The following is a 23,847-nucleotide window of genomic DNA, read 5'->3' as shown; positions in this document are numbered from 1 at the left end:
CGGGGATCCTACAATGGTGTGGGGAAGTATCGCCTGCGGTTCTTCAGCGTGATTTGCTTCTAGTTGTAATTTAACTTGCATATTTCTCTAATTTTTTTTATTTATTTTTTAATTTTATTTTATAGAGACCGAGGTGAAAGACGGATGAGCGCTTTGGAGTGCATCCGCAAAGTGTACAAGACAGATGGCTTGAAGGGTTTTTACAGAGGCATGTCTGCCTCCTATGCCGGCATCTCTGAAACTGTTATCCACTTTGTTATTTACGAAAGTATTAAACGCAAATTGCTGGAACATAAGATTGCATCAACTATTGATGATGATGACGAGTCTGCGAAAGAAGCTTCTGACTTTGCAGGACTCATGATGGCAGCAGCAACCTCCAAGACATGTGCCACCTCAATAGCCTACCCTCATGGTGAGCAAACGTACACGGCGTAATCTGCTGCTTCAGTTCTATGTCTCGTACTAACAGTCTAGCTAAACACTGCCTCCCTGTGGCCATCTTTGAACATGTTGTGAAACGCAAACATAACCAAAGTAGAAGAATCCTTTTATTTTCTTTATGTTCTTAAGACGTTATTCAGTTCTGCTAAAGACATGAGATGTTAGGTGGATTGACTATTAATCATCCAGTAGTTATGGCCCATATGATTACCAACCTGCAAGAAGACAAAGAAAGGGTATCAGAGGCAAAAATGAGAGGTTGCAAATGGAATTCATTTATAACATCTGAGAAGTCCTAAAAATGTCATCGAAGGTCACGTTAGTGAAAGTACACTGGCAGAATAAAAGAAGGAGATGTTGGAATCGAATGACACTTTATATGTCTGAATGTTATGATGCATCATACATCAGTAGCACACCCTACATCCACCACCGTGAATCTATTTATTCCGTATGTGGTGCTCGCAATGTTGGGCCCTGGTTCATCGGTCCCAGGTATCAATAATAAATGAAGAAAAACCGCTGCACTCTTTTGCAAATCCTTTGTGTGGTTTCTTAGCTGAACATAGCGACGTTTAGACTATACAAGTCTTGTATTAGAGACGAAACCCCGCTATGTTTGGGTAACCACACAAAGGATTTGCAAAAGAGTGCAGCGGTGTTTCTTCATTTATTGATCTATGTAAGTGGTTAGAATATTAGAGCGAAAGGATAAGTTTATTGGGGAAAACTATACGACTGAAAGGAGGCTCAAATACCCGTTATTAAGCATAATAACCATTTTTCGTTTTTTACTCCCTGCTTTCCCAGAGCCATAACTTTTTTTTTTAGTTTTTTTTAGTTTTTTCCGTTCCCATAGCCATATGAGGGCTTGTTGCACTTTTTAATGGCTCCATTTAATATTGCATATGATGTAGTGGGAAGCTATAAAAAAATATCTAATCTGGAGGAATTGGAAAAATTTTTAATTGCACCACTGTTTTACGGGTTTTAGTTTTTATAGTGTTCACTATTTGGTAAAACTGACCTTTTACTCCGTTCTCTGGGTCATTACGATTACAACACTACCACATTTATGTAGTTTTTCTTGTGTTTTAATTAATAAATTAAAACTTTGGAGAAAAACAAAATTAGTTTTTTTTTCTTTGCTGAACTCTTCTACAAAGATGTGTGAGGGCTCATTTTCTGCTGGACGATCTGTATCATTGATACCATTTGTATGTGGGATGTGTATGACTTTTTGATTACTTTTTATAAATTTTATTGGTGGAGAAGAAGCAATAAAAAACCGGCAAATTAGCCATATTGATTTTTTCCTTAAAGTCACTCACCACGTGGGGTGCATATTTATTTATTTATTTATTTATTTATTTATTTTTAATATATGGATGTTTTCGGATGCAGCGATAACTATGATTAATTTTTTTTTATTTTAACCCTTTCGTGACCGGGCCTAAAAAAAAAAATCCTGATTTTGTGCACATGACGGTTTAGTGTCCCTACCTTTTTTTTTTTTTATTTATTTTTTTTTTTTTTACATTTTTGGGGCCTCCAAGTGGACCCAAACATGCAGTCATTTTCTAATTTGTATAAAGTAATGGAATTTAATCCATTACAATATACAAAGATATTGGTATATTTCAATGCAGTGCTGAATTGAAATATACCAGTAATAGGCCTAGAAGCCTAGTACAGGTTCTGGTTTATTACTGCAAAGGAATGCCTTCCTTGATCTCAACCCGGAAAGTGCTCACTTCTGAGTTTGTTAGTTTTTTGCCTTTCAGATGCTGTGGTCACATTTGACTGTGTCATCTGAGGGGGTTAAAAGTCTGTGATCGACATTAACATTGATCGCAGACATTGGCCCTGGATGTCTGCTGTATGAAACGGCAGGCACCCGGTAGTTATGGAGCTTGCTCCACTCTGGAGCTGGTGCCATCTTTAAAGACCTGACATCCGCTGAACATGTACTGCGAATGTCGGAAATGGGTTAATTTATAGTGGTATTCACATCTCCACTGTTTCCATGACTCTGAGTTATGGAAATTGTCGTGCTGTGGACGCAGGGTCTTTCACTGCAGTGGGAGCGACCGTAACGGCGGACCACAATCCATTCAGCCATTTTTGTAACTATACCTATTCCTTGCAGGCACTTACTTAGGTTAGTCCCACCCTGGCCATGAAAGGCTGAGATGGGAATGACCCTTTAAGTCCCAGTTGGCACAGGACTAAAGTCAGGCTGTACTCTAACTGCACTTGGGTAGAGGACATCTTTGCAATGTACTTTTACGCCTGAATGCCATGTTTTGTTTTTTTAGGACTGTGCTTTATTACTATATCTTTATGGCATTTGAAACTCAATTTTTTATAAAGGGCTGAAATTCCTCTGTAATTCTACTTAATTTATACAATTCTCGCTATCTGCTGACACCACTAGAGGGAGCTTAAGAAATGACTGTCTTTATTATCGAGTTTAATAAAAACTTTGTGCCGGTAACTCGTGAGCTATGAAGAAATATCAAGAAATTAATCAGAACAGAAACGGCATAATGATTAAAGTTGACAATTAGACCATGTTACAATCTGTTACTTTGTGTTGATGAACTTCCTGTTATAATATTAAAATTTTCCTTTTCTTCTCGTTTGTACAGAGGTCGTACGGACGAGGCTACGGGAAGAGGGGACAAAATACAGATCTTTCTTCCAGACACTCTCATTAGTTGTGAAGGAAGAAGGTTATGGTTCCTTGTACCGTGGTCTCACCACGCACCTGGTTAGACAGATTCCTAACACAGCGATAATGATGTGCACCTATGAAGTCGTCGTCTATCTACTCAATGGATAGCAACCCGGTGTGCTGTCTTGTCTGTGAAGAAGATGGGAGACCAAAGGAGCATACGTGGACCACAGAGCACCTTCTGAAAAATGGTGACAACAAGCAAATACTCCATCACGGAGTCTATTATAGCTGCTGCTGGAAGTGCTCATGCCGCCTTCATTATGTGTGGTCTTTGGCCGCTTGTGCAATTTTATAGACAGAGGGTGATGTTGGGGAAACCTCATTCATTTCAGAATTGCCATTTCCCCTTTAACCAGTGCAATGTATTGAGCTGTTGAAAGTATGACATTGATGATGAGATTGGAGTTGTACACATTTATCCTTGTGGTTTACAGTGTACAGAGCTAGAACGATCTTCTGATCCCTGTGCATACTGTAATCCCAGCAAAATACTCTGCATATGCCATTCACAACTCGTGTCTACCTACCTGCTGTATATCAGGTTTCTCCATCAAAAGAGATGTATGAACAGCTTGAAATAATTATTATAGAGATTTCTTATTTATGTATTCTGCAACCCGTAATTATGTTTTGGGGTATGTTTTCTTGAGTTGCTGGTGTTTGTGCATCAGCTCCCCGTGTGCACTTCATCCCATCCCAAAGCAAGGCCTTTTTAGTTCACATCTTCCGTCATTCATCAGACGCCCTCTTCAACTAACTGTTGCATTCACGGTCTTTACCCCTGCAAAGGTCACACTCCACTTGGCATATAATAAAATAAGACAATATATATACTATGTACTGTGAAAGTATGCAAAAGGAGGTCTTGTGATGCTGCCTTTTCTCTGCTTAGCCTCCTGGCCTACAGTGTCGAAAATGATATTTCATGTCTTGCTAATTTCTTCCACACAATAAGGTATTTGGGATTTTTAATAGCAATTAAAGGGGTTGTCTCCCTTCCGACATTGGTAACATACCGCTAGGATATGCCATCAATATCAGGCAAGTGTTGGTCCCACCTGCAACTAGCTCTAGAATGGAGGCCCCAAAGTGAACAAGAGCGCACGGCGCTTGTGCCGTCTCCATCTTTTTTCATTTCTGTGGAAACTCTGTAAATGGCTCAGCTATTTCTGGCAATCCCATAAAAGTGAATGGAGCGGTGGCCATGCTTTTGCGGTGCAGTCTCCATTAATTTCTATAGGATAACCAAAAAAAGCTGAGCGCGCACGCTCGGCTATTTTCGGAACTCCAATGGAAGTGAATGGAGAGCACACTGCTTGCATGGTGTGCTCTCGTTCACTTTAGAAGCCCCGTTCTAGAGAAAGGTGTAGGTCCCCCACCTGTTTGACATTGGTGGCATACCCCTTTAAGGTTTTTGGTGCTCAAGATTGTCTTGATGCATTATTATCACTGCATTGCACCCCGCCATCCGCCTTTTGAATTCAGAGGGTCTTAAATTACTTCATACCTTGTTTAGGAGCCTTTGTGTTTATTCTATCACATATATAGCCACTCGTTAGAAATAGTTCATATTGAGAGTCCGTATAGCTGATATTTAAGTCACCCCATACATTTCTTGATACGAAATTGTCCAGATAAGCTGTGAAGTTTAATTTACTATCAAAGAAGAAAAAGTTGTCTGTTTAATACGGTGTGTATTTGATTTACAGTTCCCAGTTATCTGGTTCACCTCTGTCTGTCCATGAGTCTATAGGCCTTCTGTTCCCCGTCCAGATCCCAACCTGCAAATCAGTCACTGCATTACAACACCTGCTATAAAACCACCCATTACCGCAGCATGATCTAACGCTTGGGTGTGAAAGAATATTTATTCCAAGGGTCAAAAGTTATTTCTAAATGCTGGGTATATACATGGGCTAAAGTTTTCTCTGTACAGATAAAAAAATTAATTAGAATTAGTTTTAAGCATTTTCACTAGGACAGTGTCTAGAAAGGTGCTGCGATAGGGTTCAGCAGTATCTACCTTCTTTTAGGCCTTGTACCCTCTGGCATGTAGCAGCGTGTGCAAGGAGGGTACCATGGTTTTTGGAATACATCCATTAAAGTGACAACTTTGTGGAGCCATTATCAAATCATCGACCAACCTTAAATGCTGGTTAAAGAGGTTGTACAGGATTAGAGAAACATGGCTGCCTGTTTTTTTCAAAAACTGCTCCACATCGGTCAGCAGGTTGTGTGTCGTTGCAGCCCCGCTTACATCAGTGGAGCCTAGCTGCAATTCCAGAACAAGTATTTATTTTTGGTAGATGGCAGCTATGTTTTTCTAAGGCTCCATTCACACGTCCGTGGTGTGTTGCGGACCCGCAACACACCCGCCCGGCACCCCTATAGAAATGCCTATTCTTGTCCGCAAGCTGCGGACAAGAATAGGACATGTTCTATCTTTTGCGCACCTGAAGATCGGGGCCGCGCTCCGCAAATGCGGATTCTGACAGCACACTGTGCGCTGTCCGCATCCATTCCGTCCCCATAGAAAATGAATGGGTCCGCACCCGTTCCGCAAAATTGCGGAACGGATGCGGACCCATTTGCGGACGTGTGAATGGAGCCTTATCCTGTAGAACATATTTAAGCTCAGTCCTTGCTGCATTTAGTTTTTAAATCTATTCCAGATGCACCATGTTGGACACTTCCAAAGTGTGGTCAGAAACAATAGCCAGGTTATACCCTAAACATTTGCAATATGGTTGAAGACTGTAAATGCATTGTTTGCACTGCTTGATCCATCCTTATTCCATCTTCAAAGCTTTTATTCCAAGCAGATGAGAGACTCCGAATATTCTTGCTTGTCTCTTTTCATACTGTAACAAGAGTTCATTATTAATAAAGAAAATTGTGTTGTATCTGCTTTCCAGCTTGGTATTTACTTGGTTGGTTAACACCATGTATCAACTCCTCCAAGATTTATTAAGCATAATCCTGGTACACATCCATATACTCTTTTTATGATCCACAGGTCCCATACAATAGTACAATGAGTGATGTATATGGCTGAGTCATGGCCATGTATTTCTCCTCTGTGCAATTCCAGGTATTCATACCCCAGAAGAAATGCAAGAAAGCTCAAGATTTCTGCATCTGATGGTGCATGCTGTGTTTATTTTTTTTCCTTTTGGTATTTCATATGAAACTGGGGCCTATGGAGATACCGTATCCACATAGAATTGTACGATTGTCATCTTATGTCTATGAACTTCTATGGGTTTATGTGGCCCCTACGTATGAGCCCTAAAGATCGGGCATTTGTGCTTTTGACCTCCATTGAATTGGCATGCTGCCAAATTCGGGGACAGTAGAGCCTTGAATGCTAACCTGATATCTTCCTAGGGTTCGGCAATCAACATCACAGCAAAACGATTGTCTTGTCACTTATTTGTGAAATTCAGTTTCATGGTAGGACTAATGTGAATGAACTGTTATGGAAGTAGCAGCCACAAGCTGCAATAATGTACAGGGTGACCCACGAAAAGTAGTCAACCTCCAGCGATAGTATGACAAGATGAATGAATGGGTTTATTATTATTATTTTTTATTACCCCCAAGTCACAAAGATGCTGAAAGTTTTTTTGGGCACGTCGGATTATGTCGGCTGATACTGCTTGTGATGCTGCGGATGGTGTTTGTGATGTTGTCCTTGAGTTCATCCAGGGGATCTGGATTGTTAGCGGACACTTTCTGTTTCACATTTCCCCACAAATAAAATTCACATGTGGACTACACTGTGGGAACGTGGTGGCCATAACCCCTTGCTCAAAGTTCACTCCTCCGTAAACAGTTCATGAACCCGTGCCAGTGAGTTCCCTGAGGTGCGGCATGTTGCACCATCTTGTTGGAAAAAGCAGGACATTTTTTCTTCTGCAGCATCACTGCTGAAGATCTGCAGGAAGCATCGGCCAACATAATCCGACGTGCCCAAAGCTGCATAGATGTGAACGGAGACCACTGTCAGCATCTATTGTGACTTGTGGGTAATTAAAAAAATTAATCCACTTGCTCGTTCATCTTGTCATAGTATCGCTGGAGGCGGGCTACTTTTTCATGGGTCACCCCCTAGAAACTAGGGATGAGCGAACTTACAGTTTGCAAGTTTGGGTTCTGGGTGAATTCCGTTATCAAAGGATATAACTGAATTCTGTGACTGAATGCACCATGGAAGCCTTTAAAGAGGCATTCTGTTTTGTGATAACGGAATTCACCCCAAACCCAAACTTGCAGACAGGAAGTTCGCTCATCCCTAGTAGAAACCATACTGTAACAAGGAATAAAATAGTACATGTTTAATTGGTGCTGTCCTTCAAATGATTAACTGTTGAGGGGCATTAATTCCATTTCTAAGTTACCTTTTTGGGGGGATTTTTTTCACACAAAAAAAAAAAATTGTTTTCTGCCTTAAGAAAAAAATGTTTGTACACAAATCTATATTCCCTACATCAATTCAGTTTTTGCTGCATTAAAAAAAAAAAAAACTCCAGAGGTCCGTTGGGAATTTTGAAATACAGCACAAAAAGCTGCCTAAGGGTACTTTTCATACTAGCATTTTTCTTTTCCGGTATGGAGTTCCGTCACAGGGGCTCAATACCGGGAAAAAAACTGATCAGTTTTATCCTAATGCATTTTGAATGGAGAGCATTCAGTTCAGTCCCTCTTACGTTTTTTGGCCAGAGAAAATACCGCAGCATGCTGCAGTTTTTTCTCCGGCCAAAAATCCTGAACACTTGCCGGAATGCCGGATCCGGCATTACTTTCCATTGAAATGTATTACGGTAATGCCGGATCCGGTACTAAGTGTTCCAGAAAAACTGATCCGGTTTCCGGATCTGCGCATGCGCAGACCTTTTTAAAAAAGAAAATAAATACCGGATCCGTTTTTCCGGATGACAACTGGAAAGACGGGTCCGGTATTGTAATGGATTTGTCAGACGGATCCGCATCCGTCTCACAAGTGCATCCATTTGTGTCTGGATTGCCAGGGACAGAACTGCCTGTCTGAATCCTCTGCTGCAAGTGTGAAAGCACCCTTATCCTAATGCATTCTGAATGTAGAGCAATCCGTTCAGTATGCATCAGGATGTCTTCAGTTCAGTCACTGTACGGTTTTTGGACGAAGAAAATACCATGCTGCGTCCAAAATTCAGGAACAATTGCCGAATCTGGCATTATTTTACATTGAAATGCATTAATGCCGGATCTGGCCCTAAAAAGATAAATAATGGACCCGTTTTTCCGGATGACAACTGGAGACTGATCCGGTATCGCAATACATTTGTGAGACTGATCCGGATCCATCTGCCTGCCGGAATCCAGCGACGGTAGTGTGAAAGTACCCTAAGGCTGGTTTTACACTAGATTTATTAGTTCCGTCAGACTGTTCCACCCTTGGTAGGACAGGTGGATGAGCAGACTGACTAACACGACTGACTAGGTATTTAATGAACTGTAGATCACATGTATTACACAAGGTTTTTACCTGTCTTGTTCATCATTTTTACATACAATTTGGCAGACGTTTCTAGATCCATCTAAATACTTCTGCCTAAGGGCTCATGCACACTACAGTGATCAGCCTTGGAAACATGGTCCATGTTTCTGCTGGATCTTCCAGGCTGACCGCGGCTCCACTGGACTGACTGTATTTTAATGTTTTTAGTGAACAGTTCCTGCAAGAGTCTTTAAAAACAAAAACTTGTCCGTGTTGACTGTATGGAGCACTAAATAATTTGCTATCATCTGTCAAAGACATTGGGGGACATTCACTAAGCATGTTGCACCAGAATTATTGCATAAAATGTGCCAAAAAGAATGGCATTTTGATTAGCGCCAAATATATCAACTTTTCTCCAGAATTTTAAGTAGATGGGGATATCAAATTTATCATCCTCTTGTCGGCAGAAATGGCTCAAATTGTTGCAGACAATTAAGCCAGCTCATGTGGTGGTGTGTTTGTAAAAAGTAGAACGATGCAAATTTTTATTTTTTTTTAAAAAGCCGCATTTATGAAAATAAAAACCAACTGGTCGTGGGAATAAGTGATAGATAAAAATATATGCATCCTGTTTAAACACTTACCTAATATAAATGACCTAAACACCAGGGTTTTTTCAGTGAATTGACATTCAACAAAAAGAAAACCTGAGAAGTCTGAGAAAGAAGTTGCAATTTACCAGTGGAAATGTCGCAAATATGCTTCAAAAGTCACAAATGTGGTCTGTCAGGGTTGACTGAAATGGAGCATTTCTGTTTTAAAAAAAGTCGCATTTACGTTCTATTGGTGTTAAAATGTCACAAATCAAGAGAAATAGGCGAATAATTAAGTTTATATTTAAAAAAAGTCACATTTTGAGGTGAAACAAATCGGCACTTTTGATTTGCAATGTTAGTATTTTTTGGTGCAAATTACGCCATTATTGATAAATGTCCCCCATTCTGTCCGCCAGAGAACATAATTTAGGGTCCATTCTAAGCTAACTACAAGATTAACATTATCTCCTTATGTGTCTTTGTTATTTGTTGATATCAGATATCGCAATTGCAGACCATAAAAAATAGAAAAGCAGTGCATTGTTCGCTCAGGCTGCAGCCATGTCTACTTCCACCTACCGTACTTCTCCCTTCTCTCAGACTAGTGCATGTAAGTCAGGAAGTATTGGAGGAGGGGGCTGAGTTGTGTGGATAACCTGCCATTTTGTTGCAAGGAGTCTCCTAGTTAGGGCACAGTCACACCTTCGGTGAATGTTTCCAGGAGGCTGTTCCGGATCTGGCATTGCCGTATGCAACTTATCACTGCTGTTTACAGCCTGGGTAATAGGAACAATCCTATTACACCTTACTGCACTGACTGCGGATCCAAATTGCCATTATACTGCTGCTCATTTCAGGTTTGCAATAGATGATACCTCTGTAATTCCAGCAAACCGTTCTTGTTATTGGGGTCTTATTAGCCCTTGTGCGGTGCAGTTATATATATGTGTTCTAAAGCCCTTTTTTTGCTTGTATTAGTGGGGAAAAAGAAAAAGGGCTTATTAGCCGTTGTGTGTTGAAGTGAGAAAATTACAGCCCTTTTTGGCGTGTATTAGTGGCAAAAAAAAAAAATTGCCGTTAACGACCGCAGTTATATGTTCTAAAGTCTTTTTTTTTGTGTGTATTAGTGGGGGAAAAAGAAAAAGGGCTTATTAGCTGTTGTGTGGTGAAGTGAGAAAATTAGGCCTTTTTGGCGTATTAGTGGCAAAAAAAAAATATTATTTGCCGTTCAGCGGTGAAGATCCATTGTACTACAGCCATTTACTGGGTGTATTAATAGGATAGATACGTAGTCCTATTAGCCATTCTGTGGTAAATTGTGATTGCTATATTAATTTTTTGGGGGTGTATTAATAGGAAAAAGAATACTTATTATTAGCCAGTCTGCAGTGAACCGACATTTTTATACAGCCATTGTTGGGGTGTGTTAATGGGAAAAATAAGTACGTGTTATTAGCCGTTCTGCTGTGAATTTACATTGTCATTCAGTGGTGAAATTTTTTTGTGATACAGCCTTTTTGGGCAAAATTGGTAGGTAAATGTCGACTTTCTTCTGTAGGGACTGAGTAATTGAGTCAATTGTCAATTCAGTGGTAAAATATTTTATGAAACTGCCTTTTTTGGGAAAATTGGTCGGTAGCTATAACTAAGGTCAAGGACAATATATGTTCTTTACCGTCCATTGGGTAAATGTGGTTCCTGCCCAGCCACACCAGCAAATTGGCCAGGTGAAGCCGCTTCCTCCTCCGTGTTCTCACGCCGTTGGTCCTGCGACAATGTCTGCCTCCACTGTGTCCTCAGCCTTCACTGCAGGGACAATTCACAGTGCTCCTCCAGCATACCACATGTGCAAGGCATGGTGGTGTCACTCTGTTCTACACCTCGTTTGCCTGGGCGAACTGAGTCACACAGGGGAGGAACTGCTCCGTGTCTTTCATCAAGAAATCAATTCCTGGCTTTCTCCGTGATAACTCAAAATCTGAACTATGGTGACTGGCAACAGGAAGAACATGGTGTCGGCGCTGCGTCAAGGAGGGCTGAGCCATGCGTCCATCTGCAGGACATCCTAAAAATGGCATGTACTTCAGCCACTCGTACACCACCAAGCACACCCTCCTTGAGCTGCAGCGGCAGAACGGCGTCCCCCCAACATAGGCTGATATGCGACGCTTTCACCTGTTGGAATTTCACCCTCCATATGATGGACCGACTATACGAACAGAGAAAGACCATAAACGATTTCTTGATGATCCAATCGGACAGAGGTACTCCCCTGTGTAACTTTGATGTTAGCCAGTGGCAGCTTATGTGTGACACCTGCTGTTTGCTCGTGAACTTTGAGGAGGCCACTATGTCAGTCGACAGGACTAGAGGAGGAACAATGTCATTCCACTGATTCATATCCTGGAAAAGATGCTGGTAAATATGGCTGGTCAGGGGACTAGAGACATGGCGCCTACATCTCACAGCCGCGTGATCCCTGTGGGGGTTGAACTGGAGGAGGAGGAGGATATTGGAGCACAAGCAATGTGTAGCGAAATAGGTGGTTTTTCTACACAGGTGAGAGGAGGAGCAAGAGGGGGATGAGGGCAACATAATCAGGGACGTCAACACAAACTTACTGCTGACACCCTCTCCACTCTGTCGGGGGCACTACTTGTATAAGCGTTTAATAAACAGCTTATGCCGCACCGACAAAAACAAGAGAAAAAGTGGCCCACATGCCCGAACTACAATTAGTGTATACAATATACACTCACCTAAAGAATTATTAGGAACACCTGTTCTATTTCTCATTAATGCAATTATCTAGTCAACCAATCACATGGCAGTTGCTTCAATGCATTTAGGGGTGTGGTCCTGGTCAAGACAATCTCCTGAACTCCAAACTGAATGTCAGAATGGGAAAGAAAGGTGATTTAAGCAATTTTGAGCGTGGCATGGTTGTTGGTGCCAGACGGGCCGGTCTGAGTATTTCACAATCTGCTCAGTTACTGGGATTTTCACGCACAACCATTTCTAGGGTTTACAAAGAATGGTGTGAAAAGGGAAAAACATCCAGTATGCGGCAGTCCTGTGGGCAAAAATGCCTTGTGGATGCTAGAGGTCAGAGGAGAATGGGCTGTCTGATTCAAGCTGATAGAAGAGCAACATTGACTGAAATAACCACTCGTTACAACCGAGGTATGCAGCAAAGCATTTGTGAAGCCACAACACGCACAACCTTGAGGCGGATGGGCTACAACAGCAGAAGACCCCACCGGGTACCACTCATCTCCACTACAAATAGGAAAAAGAGGCTACAATCTGCACGAGCTTACCAAAATTGGACTGTTGAAGACTGGAAAAATGTTGCCTGGTCTGATGAGTCTCGATTTCTGTTGAGACATTCAAATGGTAGAGTCCGAATTTGGCGTAAACAGAATGAGAACATGTATCCATCCTCTGATGGCTACTTCCAGCAGGATAATGCACCATGTCACAAAGCTCGAATCATTTCAAATTGGTTTCTTGAACATGACAATGAGTTCACTGTACTAAAATGGCCCCCACAGTCACCAGATCTCAACCCAATAGAGCATCTTTGGGATGTGGTGGAACGGGAGCTTCGTGCCCTGGATGTGCATCCCTCAAATCTCCATCAACTGCAAGATGCTATCCTATCAATATGGGCCAACATTTCTAAAGAATGCTATCAGCACCTTGAATCAATGCCATGTAGAATTAACCCCTTAGTGACCACCCATACGTGTTTTTACGGCGGTCACTAAGGGGCCTTAGGCTGGGCCGCCGCGTTTTTACGGCGGCCCAGTTTAAGCGCTGCACGGCTCCCCCATGCAGCAGGGAGCGCGGACCTGGCTCTCACAGCCCGGACCGGCAGGAGTGCCGATCCGGGGTGTTTAACCCTTTACATGCCGGGCGCAATGGCGCCCACTGCATGTAAAGTGGTGACAGAGGGAGCGGACTCCCTCTGTCTCCCATCAGCACCCCGAAAATGCGATTGCGGGGTGCTGATGTGCTGGGAAGCTTACCTTGCTTCCGATCAGGGCCCCGAGCCTGTCTTCCGTTACCTCCAGCAGGCTGTGCCTCTCTGGCGCAGCCTGCTGGTCAATGTTTGAATAGCATTGCTATTGAAATGCAATGCATTATAGAGATAATGCATTAATTTTTAAAAGCAATCAAAATACTGTATATTATAGTCCCCTTGTGGGACTATTAAGTAGTAAAAAAAATAGAAAAAAAATACACATTTATTAAATAAAAAAAATTCCATAAAATAAAAAAATATGCTTTTTTTTTCCATTGAAAATCCGCTTTTCAATGAAAAAAATTGCAAAAAGAAAATATCCCGCATATGTTTGGTATTGCCGCGTCCATAACGACCGGGACTACATAAATATTACATAAATTATCCCCTATGGTGAACGCCATAAAAAAAAAAAAAAGACAGAATTTCGAATTTATTCTTAGCTTCCACCGAAAAAAAACGTAATAACAAGCGATCAAAAAGCGGTATTTACTCCAAAATCATACCAATGAAAAATACAAGTCGACTTTCAAAAATCAAGCCCTCACACAATTCCATATAAAAAATAAAAAAAAGTTATGGGTCTTGTGAAGTGGCAATGCAAAATCATTTTTTTGGTTAATAAAAGGTGTTTTATTGCAAAAAGAAGTAGTAAAGCGTAAACAAAATTATAAGTATTTAGTATCACTGTAATCGTATTGACCCAGAGAATAAAGATATTATGTTATTTCTACCGAAAAATGAACACCAAAAATGTATAATGTAAAAACGCAGTGGCAGTATTGCTATTTTTCCCCATCTCTTTCCCAGAAAGAGTTAATAAAAGTTAATCAGAAAGTTATGTGTACCCCAAAATGGCGCCATTAAAAACTACAACTTGTCCCGTAAAAAACAAGCCCTCATAAAGCTATATAGATGAAAAAATAAAAAAGTTATAGCTCTTGGAACGAGACCATAAAAAAAGGAAGAAAAACGCTTGGTCATAAAGGCCCAAACAGGCTTGGTCACTAAGGCAGTTCTGAAGGCAAAAGGGGGTCCAACACCGTATTAGTATGGTGTTCCTAATAATTCTTTAGGTGAGTGTATATTGCGGCAAAATGAGGGGGCCAACTATTGAAAAGGTGAAAGGTACCAGCTCCTGAACCAAAACACAAAACCTAGAAAAATCGGAGCTCACAAAGTACCAGTACGAAAAATATTTTATTAATACATATATAAAAGACGTTGTCACTTAAAAAGAAGGTAGCAGCAAAAAAAGACACCATCCTAGTGGGACACAGGCTACATATTCATATTATAATATAAAGACTTGTTGTTTAGCATATATTAAATGGGGATAAGTCTCGTATGTTACATCAGTATATACATAAAAAACAAAAATCTGCAGATTGTTCGCAGCAGTCCTGAGAAAACACAGTGTCAAGCTATATACTGCCCACAAAAATAGGGACAAGAATGTGAAAACTGCTTAAAGGCAAAAATACCAAGGAACTTGATGAAAGGAGACTTACCCAGGAGAGCTCAGTGTACCCAAACCAGGATGGCGCTACCCCAACGCGCGTTTCGGCGTGCCTTCGTTATTGAATGATCACCATAGCTCTCATCAAAATTTCCTACAATACAAAAAGGACATTTTGATGAGAGCTATGGTGATCATTCAATTGAGGACATCACTCAACACGAAACCTCCATGTAGTACTGTTTTTTGTTATATTCCCCATGGTGTATATATATAAATTTTTTAATACATTAAAACTACCTTTTTTTTCCTTGTACATGACCTTGCGGACTGGATCTATATAGTTTATTTATTGGGTGGGGAGTGACAGTTGATTGTGCCACACCCCCCATTACTAGGTACTCTGTGTTATATTTGTTATTTCAGGCCAATAAGGCTGTTTAATATGGGATCTATATATGTGCCTGAGGATGGGGCGTTTGGGGAAGTTAGGCATTGGATGTGTTCCAGTTCCTCATGCCACATGGGGGCATGTATCCCGGGTTACGCCGGGAACCGTGCAGACCTATGACCTACATCCATGGACACACGATACATCTTTATGGGGTTACCTGTAGGCGACCTGGAATGTAGTAATGGGGAAATGGGGACGCGGGAGTGTCCCTTTTCCCCTATTCACATGGGGGTTCACATGTACCTCGGCTAACACTGAGGACAGTGCCCTCTTAGACAATCCTAGGTTTGTGCCGTATAGAACAACCCTGATCATTAAACTTAAGGAACCTTTCAACTCATTATCTATACTTGTAATTGGTCCTATCCGCTCGGTCATACTCAATGAACTAGCTACGCACGGATCGCAATGCTGGGTTTGGGCAGGGACCTGCTCTGCATACTACGCACTCACAGGATGTGTAGAGACCTCGAGGGAGCCTGTTACTAGCTGGCGCAGGCACATTGCACATCAGGGGACGCCGGGTTGCTCTACGCATGGTTGGAATCATGGTTGGTGTTTGCCCTCAATTTAAATTTTATTTTTTTCTCACTAACACATGTGCACTTTATTCACTAATTATGTATTGATGTATCACTAATATGAATTTATTATGATTCACTGTACAGTCAGGTCCATAAATATTGGGACATCAACACAATTCTAACATTTTTGGATTTAGAAGATGACTGCAAGAGCACAGCGCAGACTGCTCAATGAGATGAAGAAGAATCCTAGAGTGTCAGCTAAAGACTTACAAAAGTCTCTGGCATATGCTAACATCCCTGTTAGCGAATCTACGATATGTAAAACACTAAACAAAAATGGATTTCATGGGAGGATACCACAGAGGAAGCCACTGCTGTCCAAAAAAAACATTGCTGCACGTTTACAGTTTGCACAAGAGCACCTGGATGTTCCACAGCAGTACTGGCAAAATATTCTGTGGACAGATGAAACCAAAGTTGAGTTGTTTGGAAGAAACCCACAACACTATGTGTGGAGAAAAAGAGGCACAGCACAGCAACATCAAAACCTCATCCCAACTGTGAAGTATGGTGGTGGGGGCATCATGGTTTGGGGCTGCTTTGCTGCGTCAGGGCCTGGACGGATTTCTATCATCGAAGGAAAAATTAATTCCCAAGTTTACCAAGACATTTTGCAGGAGAACTTAAGGCCATCTGTCCACCAGCTGAAGCTCAACAGAAGATGGGTGTTGCAACAGGACAACGACCCAAAGCATGGAAGTAAATCAACAACAGAATAGCTTAAACAGAATAAAATACACCTTCTGGAGTGGCCCAGTCAGAGTCCTGACCTCAACCCGATTAAGGTGCTGTGGCATGACCTCAAGAAAGCGATTCACACCAGACATCCCAAGAATATTGCTGAACTGAAACAGTTCTGTAAAGAGGAATGGTCAAGAATTACTCCTGACCGTTGTGCACGTCTGATCTGCAACTACAGGAAACGTTTGGTTGAAGTTATTGCTGCCAAAGGAGGTTCAACCAGTTATTAAATCCAAGGGTTCACATACTTTTTCCACCTGCACTGTGAATGTTTACATGGTGTGTTCAATAAAAACATGGTAACATTTAATTCTTTGTGTGTTATTAGTTTAAGCAGACTGTGATTGTCTATTGTTGTGACTTAGATGAAGATCAGATCACATTTTATGACCAATTTGTGCAGAAATCCATATCATTCCAAAGGGTTCACATACTTTTTCTTGCAACTGTATGTGTGTTTAGAGCACTTTGTTCACTGCTTGACAAAGGCTCCATTGAGAGAGCTGAAATGCTGCATTGCTGTTGGGTGTAATTAAAGATCCACTTTTCGTCACTTGAAGACCGGAGTGATGCCTTTCCATTTTTTCTCATTTACATAATTATGATCTCATAGATGGTGTCAGGGCAGCTGTCAGATGATTGGCAGGATCTGAGCTGTATTACACAGTCATACAAAAACTGACAGAAACAGGGATAACTGCAATCCAGCATAGTTACCCCTTTAATGTTGCAGTCAATAGTGTTTATGTTGTCTAATGTGTTCGGCAGAGGGGGTCCCTCTGTTATCCTATCGGATCGGTGCCCCACTACATTATCATGGGGCACCGATCGATGACCATGGACTAGCAGAAGCTCTCCTACTTGCCATTGTTATCTGTCCATTAGGCCATCCCGAGACATGCCTCACTGATTCAATTCCTGGGAATAAAACTTAAAGGGGTTGTCCAGCCTATCAGCTGACAACTCAATTGGTTGGAACCATCAGCCAATAAAAAAAAAATAACAACTCACCTGTCCCTGGTCCAACCATTCCCTGCTGCTGCCGGTTCCCTTCAGACCAGAAGTGACTTGGTCCCATGACTCTGCAGCCAATCATTGGCCTCAGTGGTCACATGTGCTAGAACAGACAAATACGTTCTGGCATTTAATAGATGAAGTCTGCTGTGATTTTTATTTGCAATCCAAAATCATACAGTGACATTTTGGATTGCTGTGGAAACAATGGGTGTGTAGAGCGTTAGGTAATGCACCAGCACATGTGCTAGAATGACAAGTCACTAGCAGAATCAATCACTGGCCTCAACGCTCATGGGACCAAGCCACGTCCAGTCAGGCAGGGACCAAAAATGACTGGGAAAGGGGCAGTAGAGCCAGAATGACGGACTGTGGACAGGTGAGTTGTATATTTTTTTAATTGGCTGTAGGTTATGACTATCAGAGTATGTGAGCTCCTTGGCTACACAACCCCTTTAACCGTTATTGGCTGTATTACCAAAACCAGCCTTTCGAACTTGATTAAAGACTAAGGACGAGTTCACATCACATTTTATGCCTCCATTTGACGTAAACGTTAGAAAATAAAGAACCACAAAAATGCAGCACACCGCGTTCTTGTATCCTGCACAGTCTGGTAAAAAAAAACGCATATGTTCTTTTTACAATAGTAAAAAAAACTTTTTTTAACAATGGAACTCTATGGTGAATGGATGCCACTGTATCGCATCAGAGGCATCCGTTTAACATATACGTTTTTTGTATACATTAAACAGATGAAAAAAACGTGATGTGAACCCAGCCTTATAAAGATCTCCCATAGTGGCTGACACATGGGGGTTCATTATTCATTTGTCAACGGGGACAAAACTGATCAGGATGCATAAGTATGTACCAGTTCAGTTTAGTTGCATTTTGAGGCCGGACACAAAACCACTGCAAGCAGCGTTTTTGTGTCTGGTTAGCAAAACACAACAAACCAGATCCGGCATAAAAATCTATGTAAGTCAATGGTACCGGATCCGTTTTTTTCTGTAACGATCAGGCGCCCATTAATTTGTTTGTTGTGTTTTGCAAACCGGACACAAAAACGCTGCTTGCAGGCCGGCGCCTCTACATAACAATGGCAGATCCACCGCCAGTGCAGGGCTTTATTAAGACCGACATCTTAAATGCTGGTCTTAATAAATGTGCCCCTGATAGTTACATCTGCCTCCGAGTCTTATAAAGCCTGTCCTTATGAAGCTGCAGGCTGTACTGTCTCCACATCTACCTGTATATGTGTATGGAATATCTGATGACGGTGAAATCATCAGATATTCCTACCCTTTCTGTATTAGGGATATAGGGGGTCATTTATCAGATTAGTGTCCATAGCATCCAATCAGATTCCAGCTTTCATTTTTGGACAGATGATTTTCATGAAAGGTGAAATCTGATTGGTTGCTATGGGCAACTAAACCAGTTCTACTTTACACCAGTTTGATAAATCTCCCCCATAATCTCAAAAGTTATTTCCCCATAATCTCAAATATTCTTCTTAATTTACTTAGGCTAGTTTCAGATCTGCTGCACGGATATCCAGCCGCCTCATCCAGCAGAGAATGCCAGGAATCTGCTGGACACAAACCGCAGCATGCAGCGGGTGGTGTCCGATTGATTCTGCGCATTTTTGCCGGAATGTGGCCAGATTTTCACCGGACCCCATTATACTAATGGAGCCGGCTGGCATTCCGTTTGCATCTGGCAGAATATTGGAATATTGGAATACAAAATATATCATCAGTATTGTCATCAGGATTGCTTCAGGATTTACATACATATTTTCTCCTTCCTACATTATTTCTGCACTGCACAGACTGTCATGTGCGTATTTGGAAGCAAATCTGCACAAAACTCAGACATGCTGTGGATTTCAAATACTGACGGAAATTATACGCCCATGTGAATAGCTCTATTCATTTACATTACGCATTATACGCATTGCAAATACACTCATCTGAAAGCGGCCTATCTGTTCTCTTATGTATATGGTCTACTAGGGGTTAACTGTCAGCGTAAGCCCCTTAGGGTACTTTCACACTTGCGGCAGAGGATTCCGGCAGGCAGTTCCGTCGCCGGATCCGTCTGACAAATGCATTGACATACCGGATCCGTCTCTCCGGTGTCATCTGGAAAAACCGATCCGGTATTGATTTTTTTGCATTTTTAAAGGTCTGCGCATGCGTGTTTTGCCGGAACACTTAATGCCGGATCCGGCACTAATACATTTCAATGGAAATTAATGCCGGATCCGGCATTCTGGCAAGTGTTCAAGATTTTTGGCCGGAGAGAAAGCTGCCCCTTTACTAGTGACCTCCACAATACCCCATCTCCTTAACCGTGATTAACACAATAACCCGCCCCCTTAACAGTGACCTCCACAGAGCTCCATTCCCTTAACCACTTAAGGACCACAAGTTTATACCCCCCTAGTGACCAGGCCCTTTTTTACAAATCAGCACTCCACAACTTTAACTGTTTATTGCTCGGTCATGCAACTTACCACCCAAATGAATTTTAGCTCCTTTTCTTCTCACTAATAGAGCTTTCATTTGGTGGTATTTCATTGCTGCTGACATTTTTACTTTTTTTGTTATTAATCGAAATTTACTGAAATTTTGGCAAAAAAAATTCATTTTTCACTTTCGGTTGTAAAATTTTTCAAATAAAACTACATTTCTTTATAATTTTTTCTCTAAATTTATTGTTCTACATGTCTTTGATAAAAAAAAAATGCAATAAGTGTATATTTATTGGTTTGCGCAAAAGATATAGCGTTTACAAACTATGGTACAAAATGTGAATTTCCGCATTTTGAAGCAGCTCTGACTTTCTGAGCACCTGTCATGTTTCTTGAGGTTCTACAATGCCAGGATAGTATAAATACCCCACAAGTGACCCCATTTTGGAAAGAAGACACCCCAAGGTATTCCGTGAGGGGCATGGCGAGTTCCTAGAATTTTTATTTTTTTGGCACAAGTTAGCGGAACATGATGTATTTATAATTTTTTTTTTTTTCTTACAAAGTCTCATATTCCACTAACTTGTGACAAAAAATAAAAACTTCCATGAACTCACTATGCCCATCACCAAATACCTTTGGGTGTCTTCTTTCCAAAATGGGGTCACTTGTGGGGTAGTTATACTGCCCTGGCATTTTAGGGGCCCTAATGCGTGAGAAGTAGTTTGAAATCAAATGTGTAAAAAATGACCTGTGAAATCCTAAAGGTGCTCTTTGGAATTTGGGCCCCTTTGCCCACCTAGGCTGCAAAAAAGTGTCACACATGTGGTATCGCCGTACTCAGGAGAAGTTGGGCAATGTGTTTTGGGGTGTCTTTTTACATATACCCATGCAGGGTGAGAGAAATATCTCTCTAAAAGACAACTTTTCCCATTTCTTTATACAAAGTTGTCATTTGACAGAGATATTTATCTCACCCAGCATGGGCATATGTAAAAAGACACCCCAAAACACATTGCCCAACTTCTCCTGAGGACAGCGATACCACATCTATGACACTTTTTTGCAGCCTAGGTGCGCAAAGGGGCCCAAATTCCTTTTAGGAGGGCATTTTTAGACATTTGGATTCCAGACTTCTTTTCACGCTTTAGGGCCCCTAAAATGCCAGGGCAGTATAAATACCCCACATGTGACCCCATTTTGGAAAGAAGACACCCCAAGGTATTCCATGAGGGGCATGGCGAGTTTATAGAAGATTTTTTTTTTTGGCACAAGTTAGCGGAAATTGATTTTTTTTTTATTTTTCTCACAAAGTCTCCCTTTCCGCTAACAAAAATTTCAATCTTTCATGGACTCAATATGCCCCTCAGCGAATACCTTGGGGTGTCTTCTTTCCAAAATGGGGTCATTTGTGGGGTGTTAGTACTGCCCTGGCATTTGAGGGTCTCCGCAATCATTACATATATGGCCAGCATTAGGAGTTTCTGCTATTCTTCTTATATTGAGCATACGGGTAATGATATTAGTTTTTTTTTCGTTCAGCCTCTGGGCTGAAAGAAAAAATGAACAGCACAGATTTCTTCATTCGCATCGATCAATGTGGATGAAAAAATCTCTGCCAAAAAAAAGGAGGGAAAGGCGTCTGCCAGGACATAGGAGCTCCGCCCAACATCCAAACCCACTTAGCTCGTATGCCCTGGCAAACCCGATTTCTCCATTTACATCAATCGATGTGGATGAATAAATCATTGCCAGGATTTTTTATTTTTTTAAAATAAAAAATGTTTGCCAAAGCATATGAACACCTCCGCTCAGCTCATAAGCCTCGGCAAACGTATCTGTTTTACTGCAGAGGAGAAATCTCGTCTTGCAGCGCCGCATACACCGACTTTTGTGTAATCTGACAGCAGCGCAATGCTTCTGTCAGAATGCACATCAGTGCTGCAGCTGCTTGATCGCTTGGTCCACCTAGAAAGTAAAAAAAAAAAAAAAAAAACAGGCGCAACGCAATAAATTTATTAACATTAACTTTATATAACATTTGAACTGAACATTAACTTTTATAAACTTTTGAAACAGAACAATAACTTTTTTGCTTACCTGTGATTTTATTTTATTTTTTACCTTTAGACTAAAGGACAAACCTCTCCTTCCCCATGGGACATTGTGCAAAGCACAAATCGCCCAGAGATGTGGCGAAGTACATTATGCACTTTGTCCCAGGTGAAAGGAGAGGTTTGTGGCAGCTCTGTGTGAAAGGGCCCTAAGACCCCTGTGTGCCTGTCCTGTGTACGCAATCCCTATGCTAATAGTGTACCTGAGTGTGGAACTTGTGGAAACACTCCCCTATGCATAGGGCAGGCTGGTCAGGACAGTCAGGACAAAAAAAGGTGGTGTCACGCCTTATTCCACCCCTGCTACAGACACGACATCTTTTTCTTGGGGAACGTTGAGTTGGGGTACCAGGATAGACAGACGGGAAGTGTCTGCCATGTAGCCGGCTCACTACATCAGGGACTTGGGGCACGGACCCTCCTGGATACAGGATTTCCGAAATGATCTCTTCCTGGAATTTTAGGAAGGATCCTGTTCTCCCAGCCTTACTGTAGAGAACAAAACTATTATACATCGCCAATTGAATCAAATATACAGACACCTTCTTATACCAGCGTCTGGTGCGTCGGGAAACTAAATAGGGAGCCAACATCTGGTCATTGAAGTCCACCCCTCCCATGTGAAGGTTATAGTCGTGGACAGAGAGGGGTTTCACAATGACTCCAGTTGCCCTTTCAATTTGGACAGTCGTGTCTGCGTGAATGGTGGACAGAAGGTAAACGTCCCTCTTGTCCCTCCACTTCACCGCAAGCAGTTCTTGGTCACACAAGGCAGCCCTCTCCCCCCGTGCAAGTCGGGTACTAACGAGCCGTTGGGGGAAGCCCCGGCGACTAGGTCGCGCGGTGCCACAGCATTGAATTCCGACTAGATGTAAGTGCCGAAAGAGGGCCACTCTTGAGTAAAAATTGTCTGCGTATAAGTGGTACCCCTTGTGGAGTAAAGGTGACACCAAGTCCCAGACAATCTTGCCACTGCTCCCCAGGTAGTCAGGACATCCGACCGGCTCCAGTTTTTAGTCTTTTCCCTCATAGACCCTAAAACGATATGTATAGCCTGTGGCCCTTTCACAGAGCTTATACAGTTTGACCCCATACCGGGCGCGCTTGCTGGGGATGTACTGTTTTATGCCAAAGCGCCCGGTAAATGATGACAAATGGTCTATGAGGGGCCGAATTTTGTGGAGCCGGTCATAAGCAGGGTGGCCTCAAAACGAAGCAGGGTGGCCTCAGCGAAATGCATAAAGCACATGATGACCTTAAAACGTGCCCTGGACATTGCAGCAGAGAACATGGGCATGTAATGTATTGGGTCTTTAGACCAATATGACCGCAATACATTTTTTTTAGTTAGACCCATGCTGAGGATAAGGCCCAAAAAAATTTTAAACTCGGAAACTGTGACTGGTTTCCACCGGTAAGGCTGGGCATAGAAGCTTTCCGGATTGGCGGTAATAAACTGTGTGGCGTAGCGGTTGGTTTCTGCCACAACTAGGTCATAGAGATCCGCGGTGAAGAACAGCTCAAAAAACTGAAGGGCCGATCCTAAATGAGCTGTCTCCATGCGAACTCCAGACTGGGCGGTGAAAGGGGGCAATACGGGTGCGGCGGAAGCAGGGGAGTGCCAATTAGGATTTGCCAGCACCTCTGGGAGACTAAGGGTTCTACGGGCCTGTGAACACGGTGGCTGCGACGGGGGAGTTATTGCAT

General features: G+C 42.0%; 1 protein-coding gene across 1 annotated transcript in view; it reads left to right on the top strand.

Annotated features, from left to right (window-relative positions):
• The window catches only part of SLC25A36 (solute carrier family 25 member 36), a 49,568-nt gene extending 44,063 nt beyond the window's left edge, over window positions 1–5,505 (top strand). The window contains exons 6-7 of the mRNA XM_040428019.1: window positions 126–415; window positions 3,096–5,505. Of these exons, the coding sequence (XP_040283953.1) occupies window positions 126–415; window positions 3,096–3,289 (484 nt within the window). The 3' untranslated portion in view covers window positions 3,290–5,505. The remainder of the gene's footprint in view (window positions 1–125; window positions 416–3,095) is intronic.
• Window positions 5,506–23,847: the final 18,342 nt, after the last annotated feature.

Source organism: Bufo bufo, chromosome 4 (assembly GCF_905171765.1).
Source record: "Bufo bufo chromosome 4, aBufBuf1.1, whole genome shotgun sequence".
In the NCBI taxonomy this organism is placed as follows: domain Eukaryota; kingdom Metazoa; phylum Chordata; class Amphibia; order Anura; family Bufonidae; genus Bufo; species Bufo bufo.
Note: the sequence above shows the minus strand (reverse complement) of the source record. Positions and strands in the feature narration are given on the sequence as shown.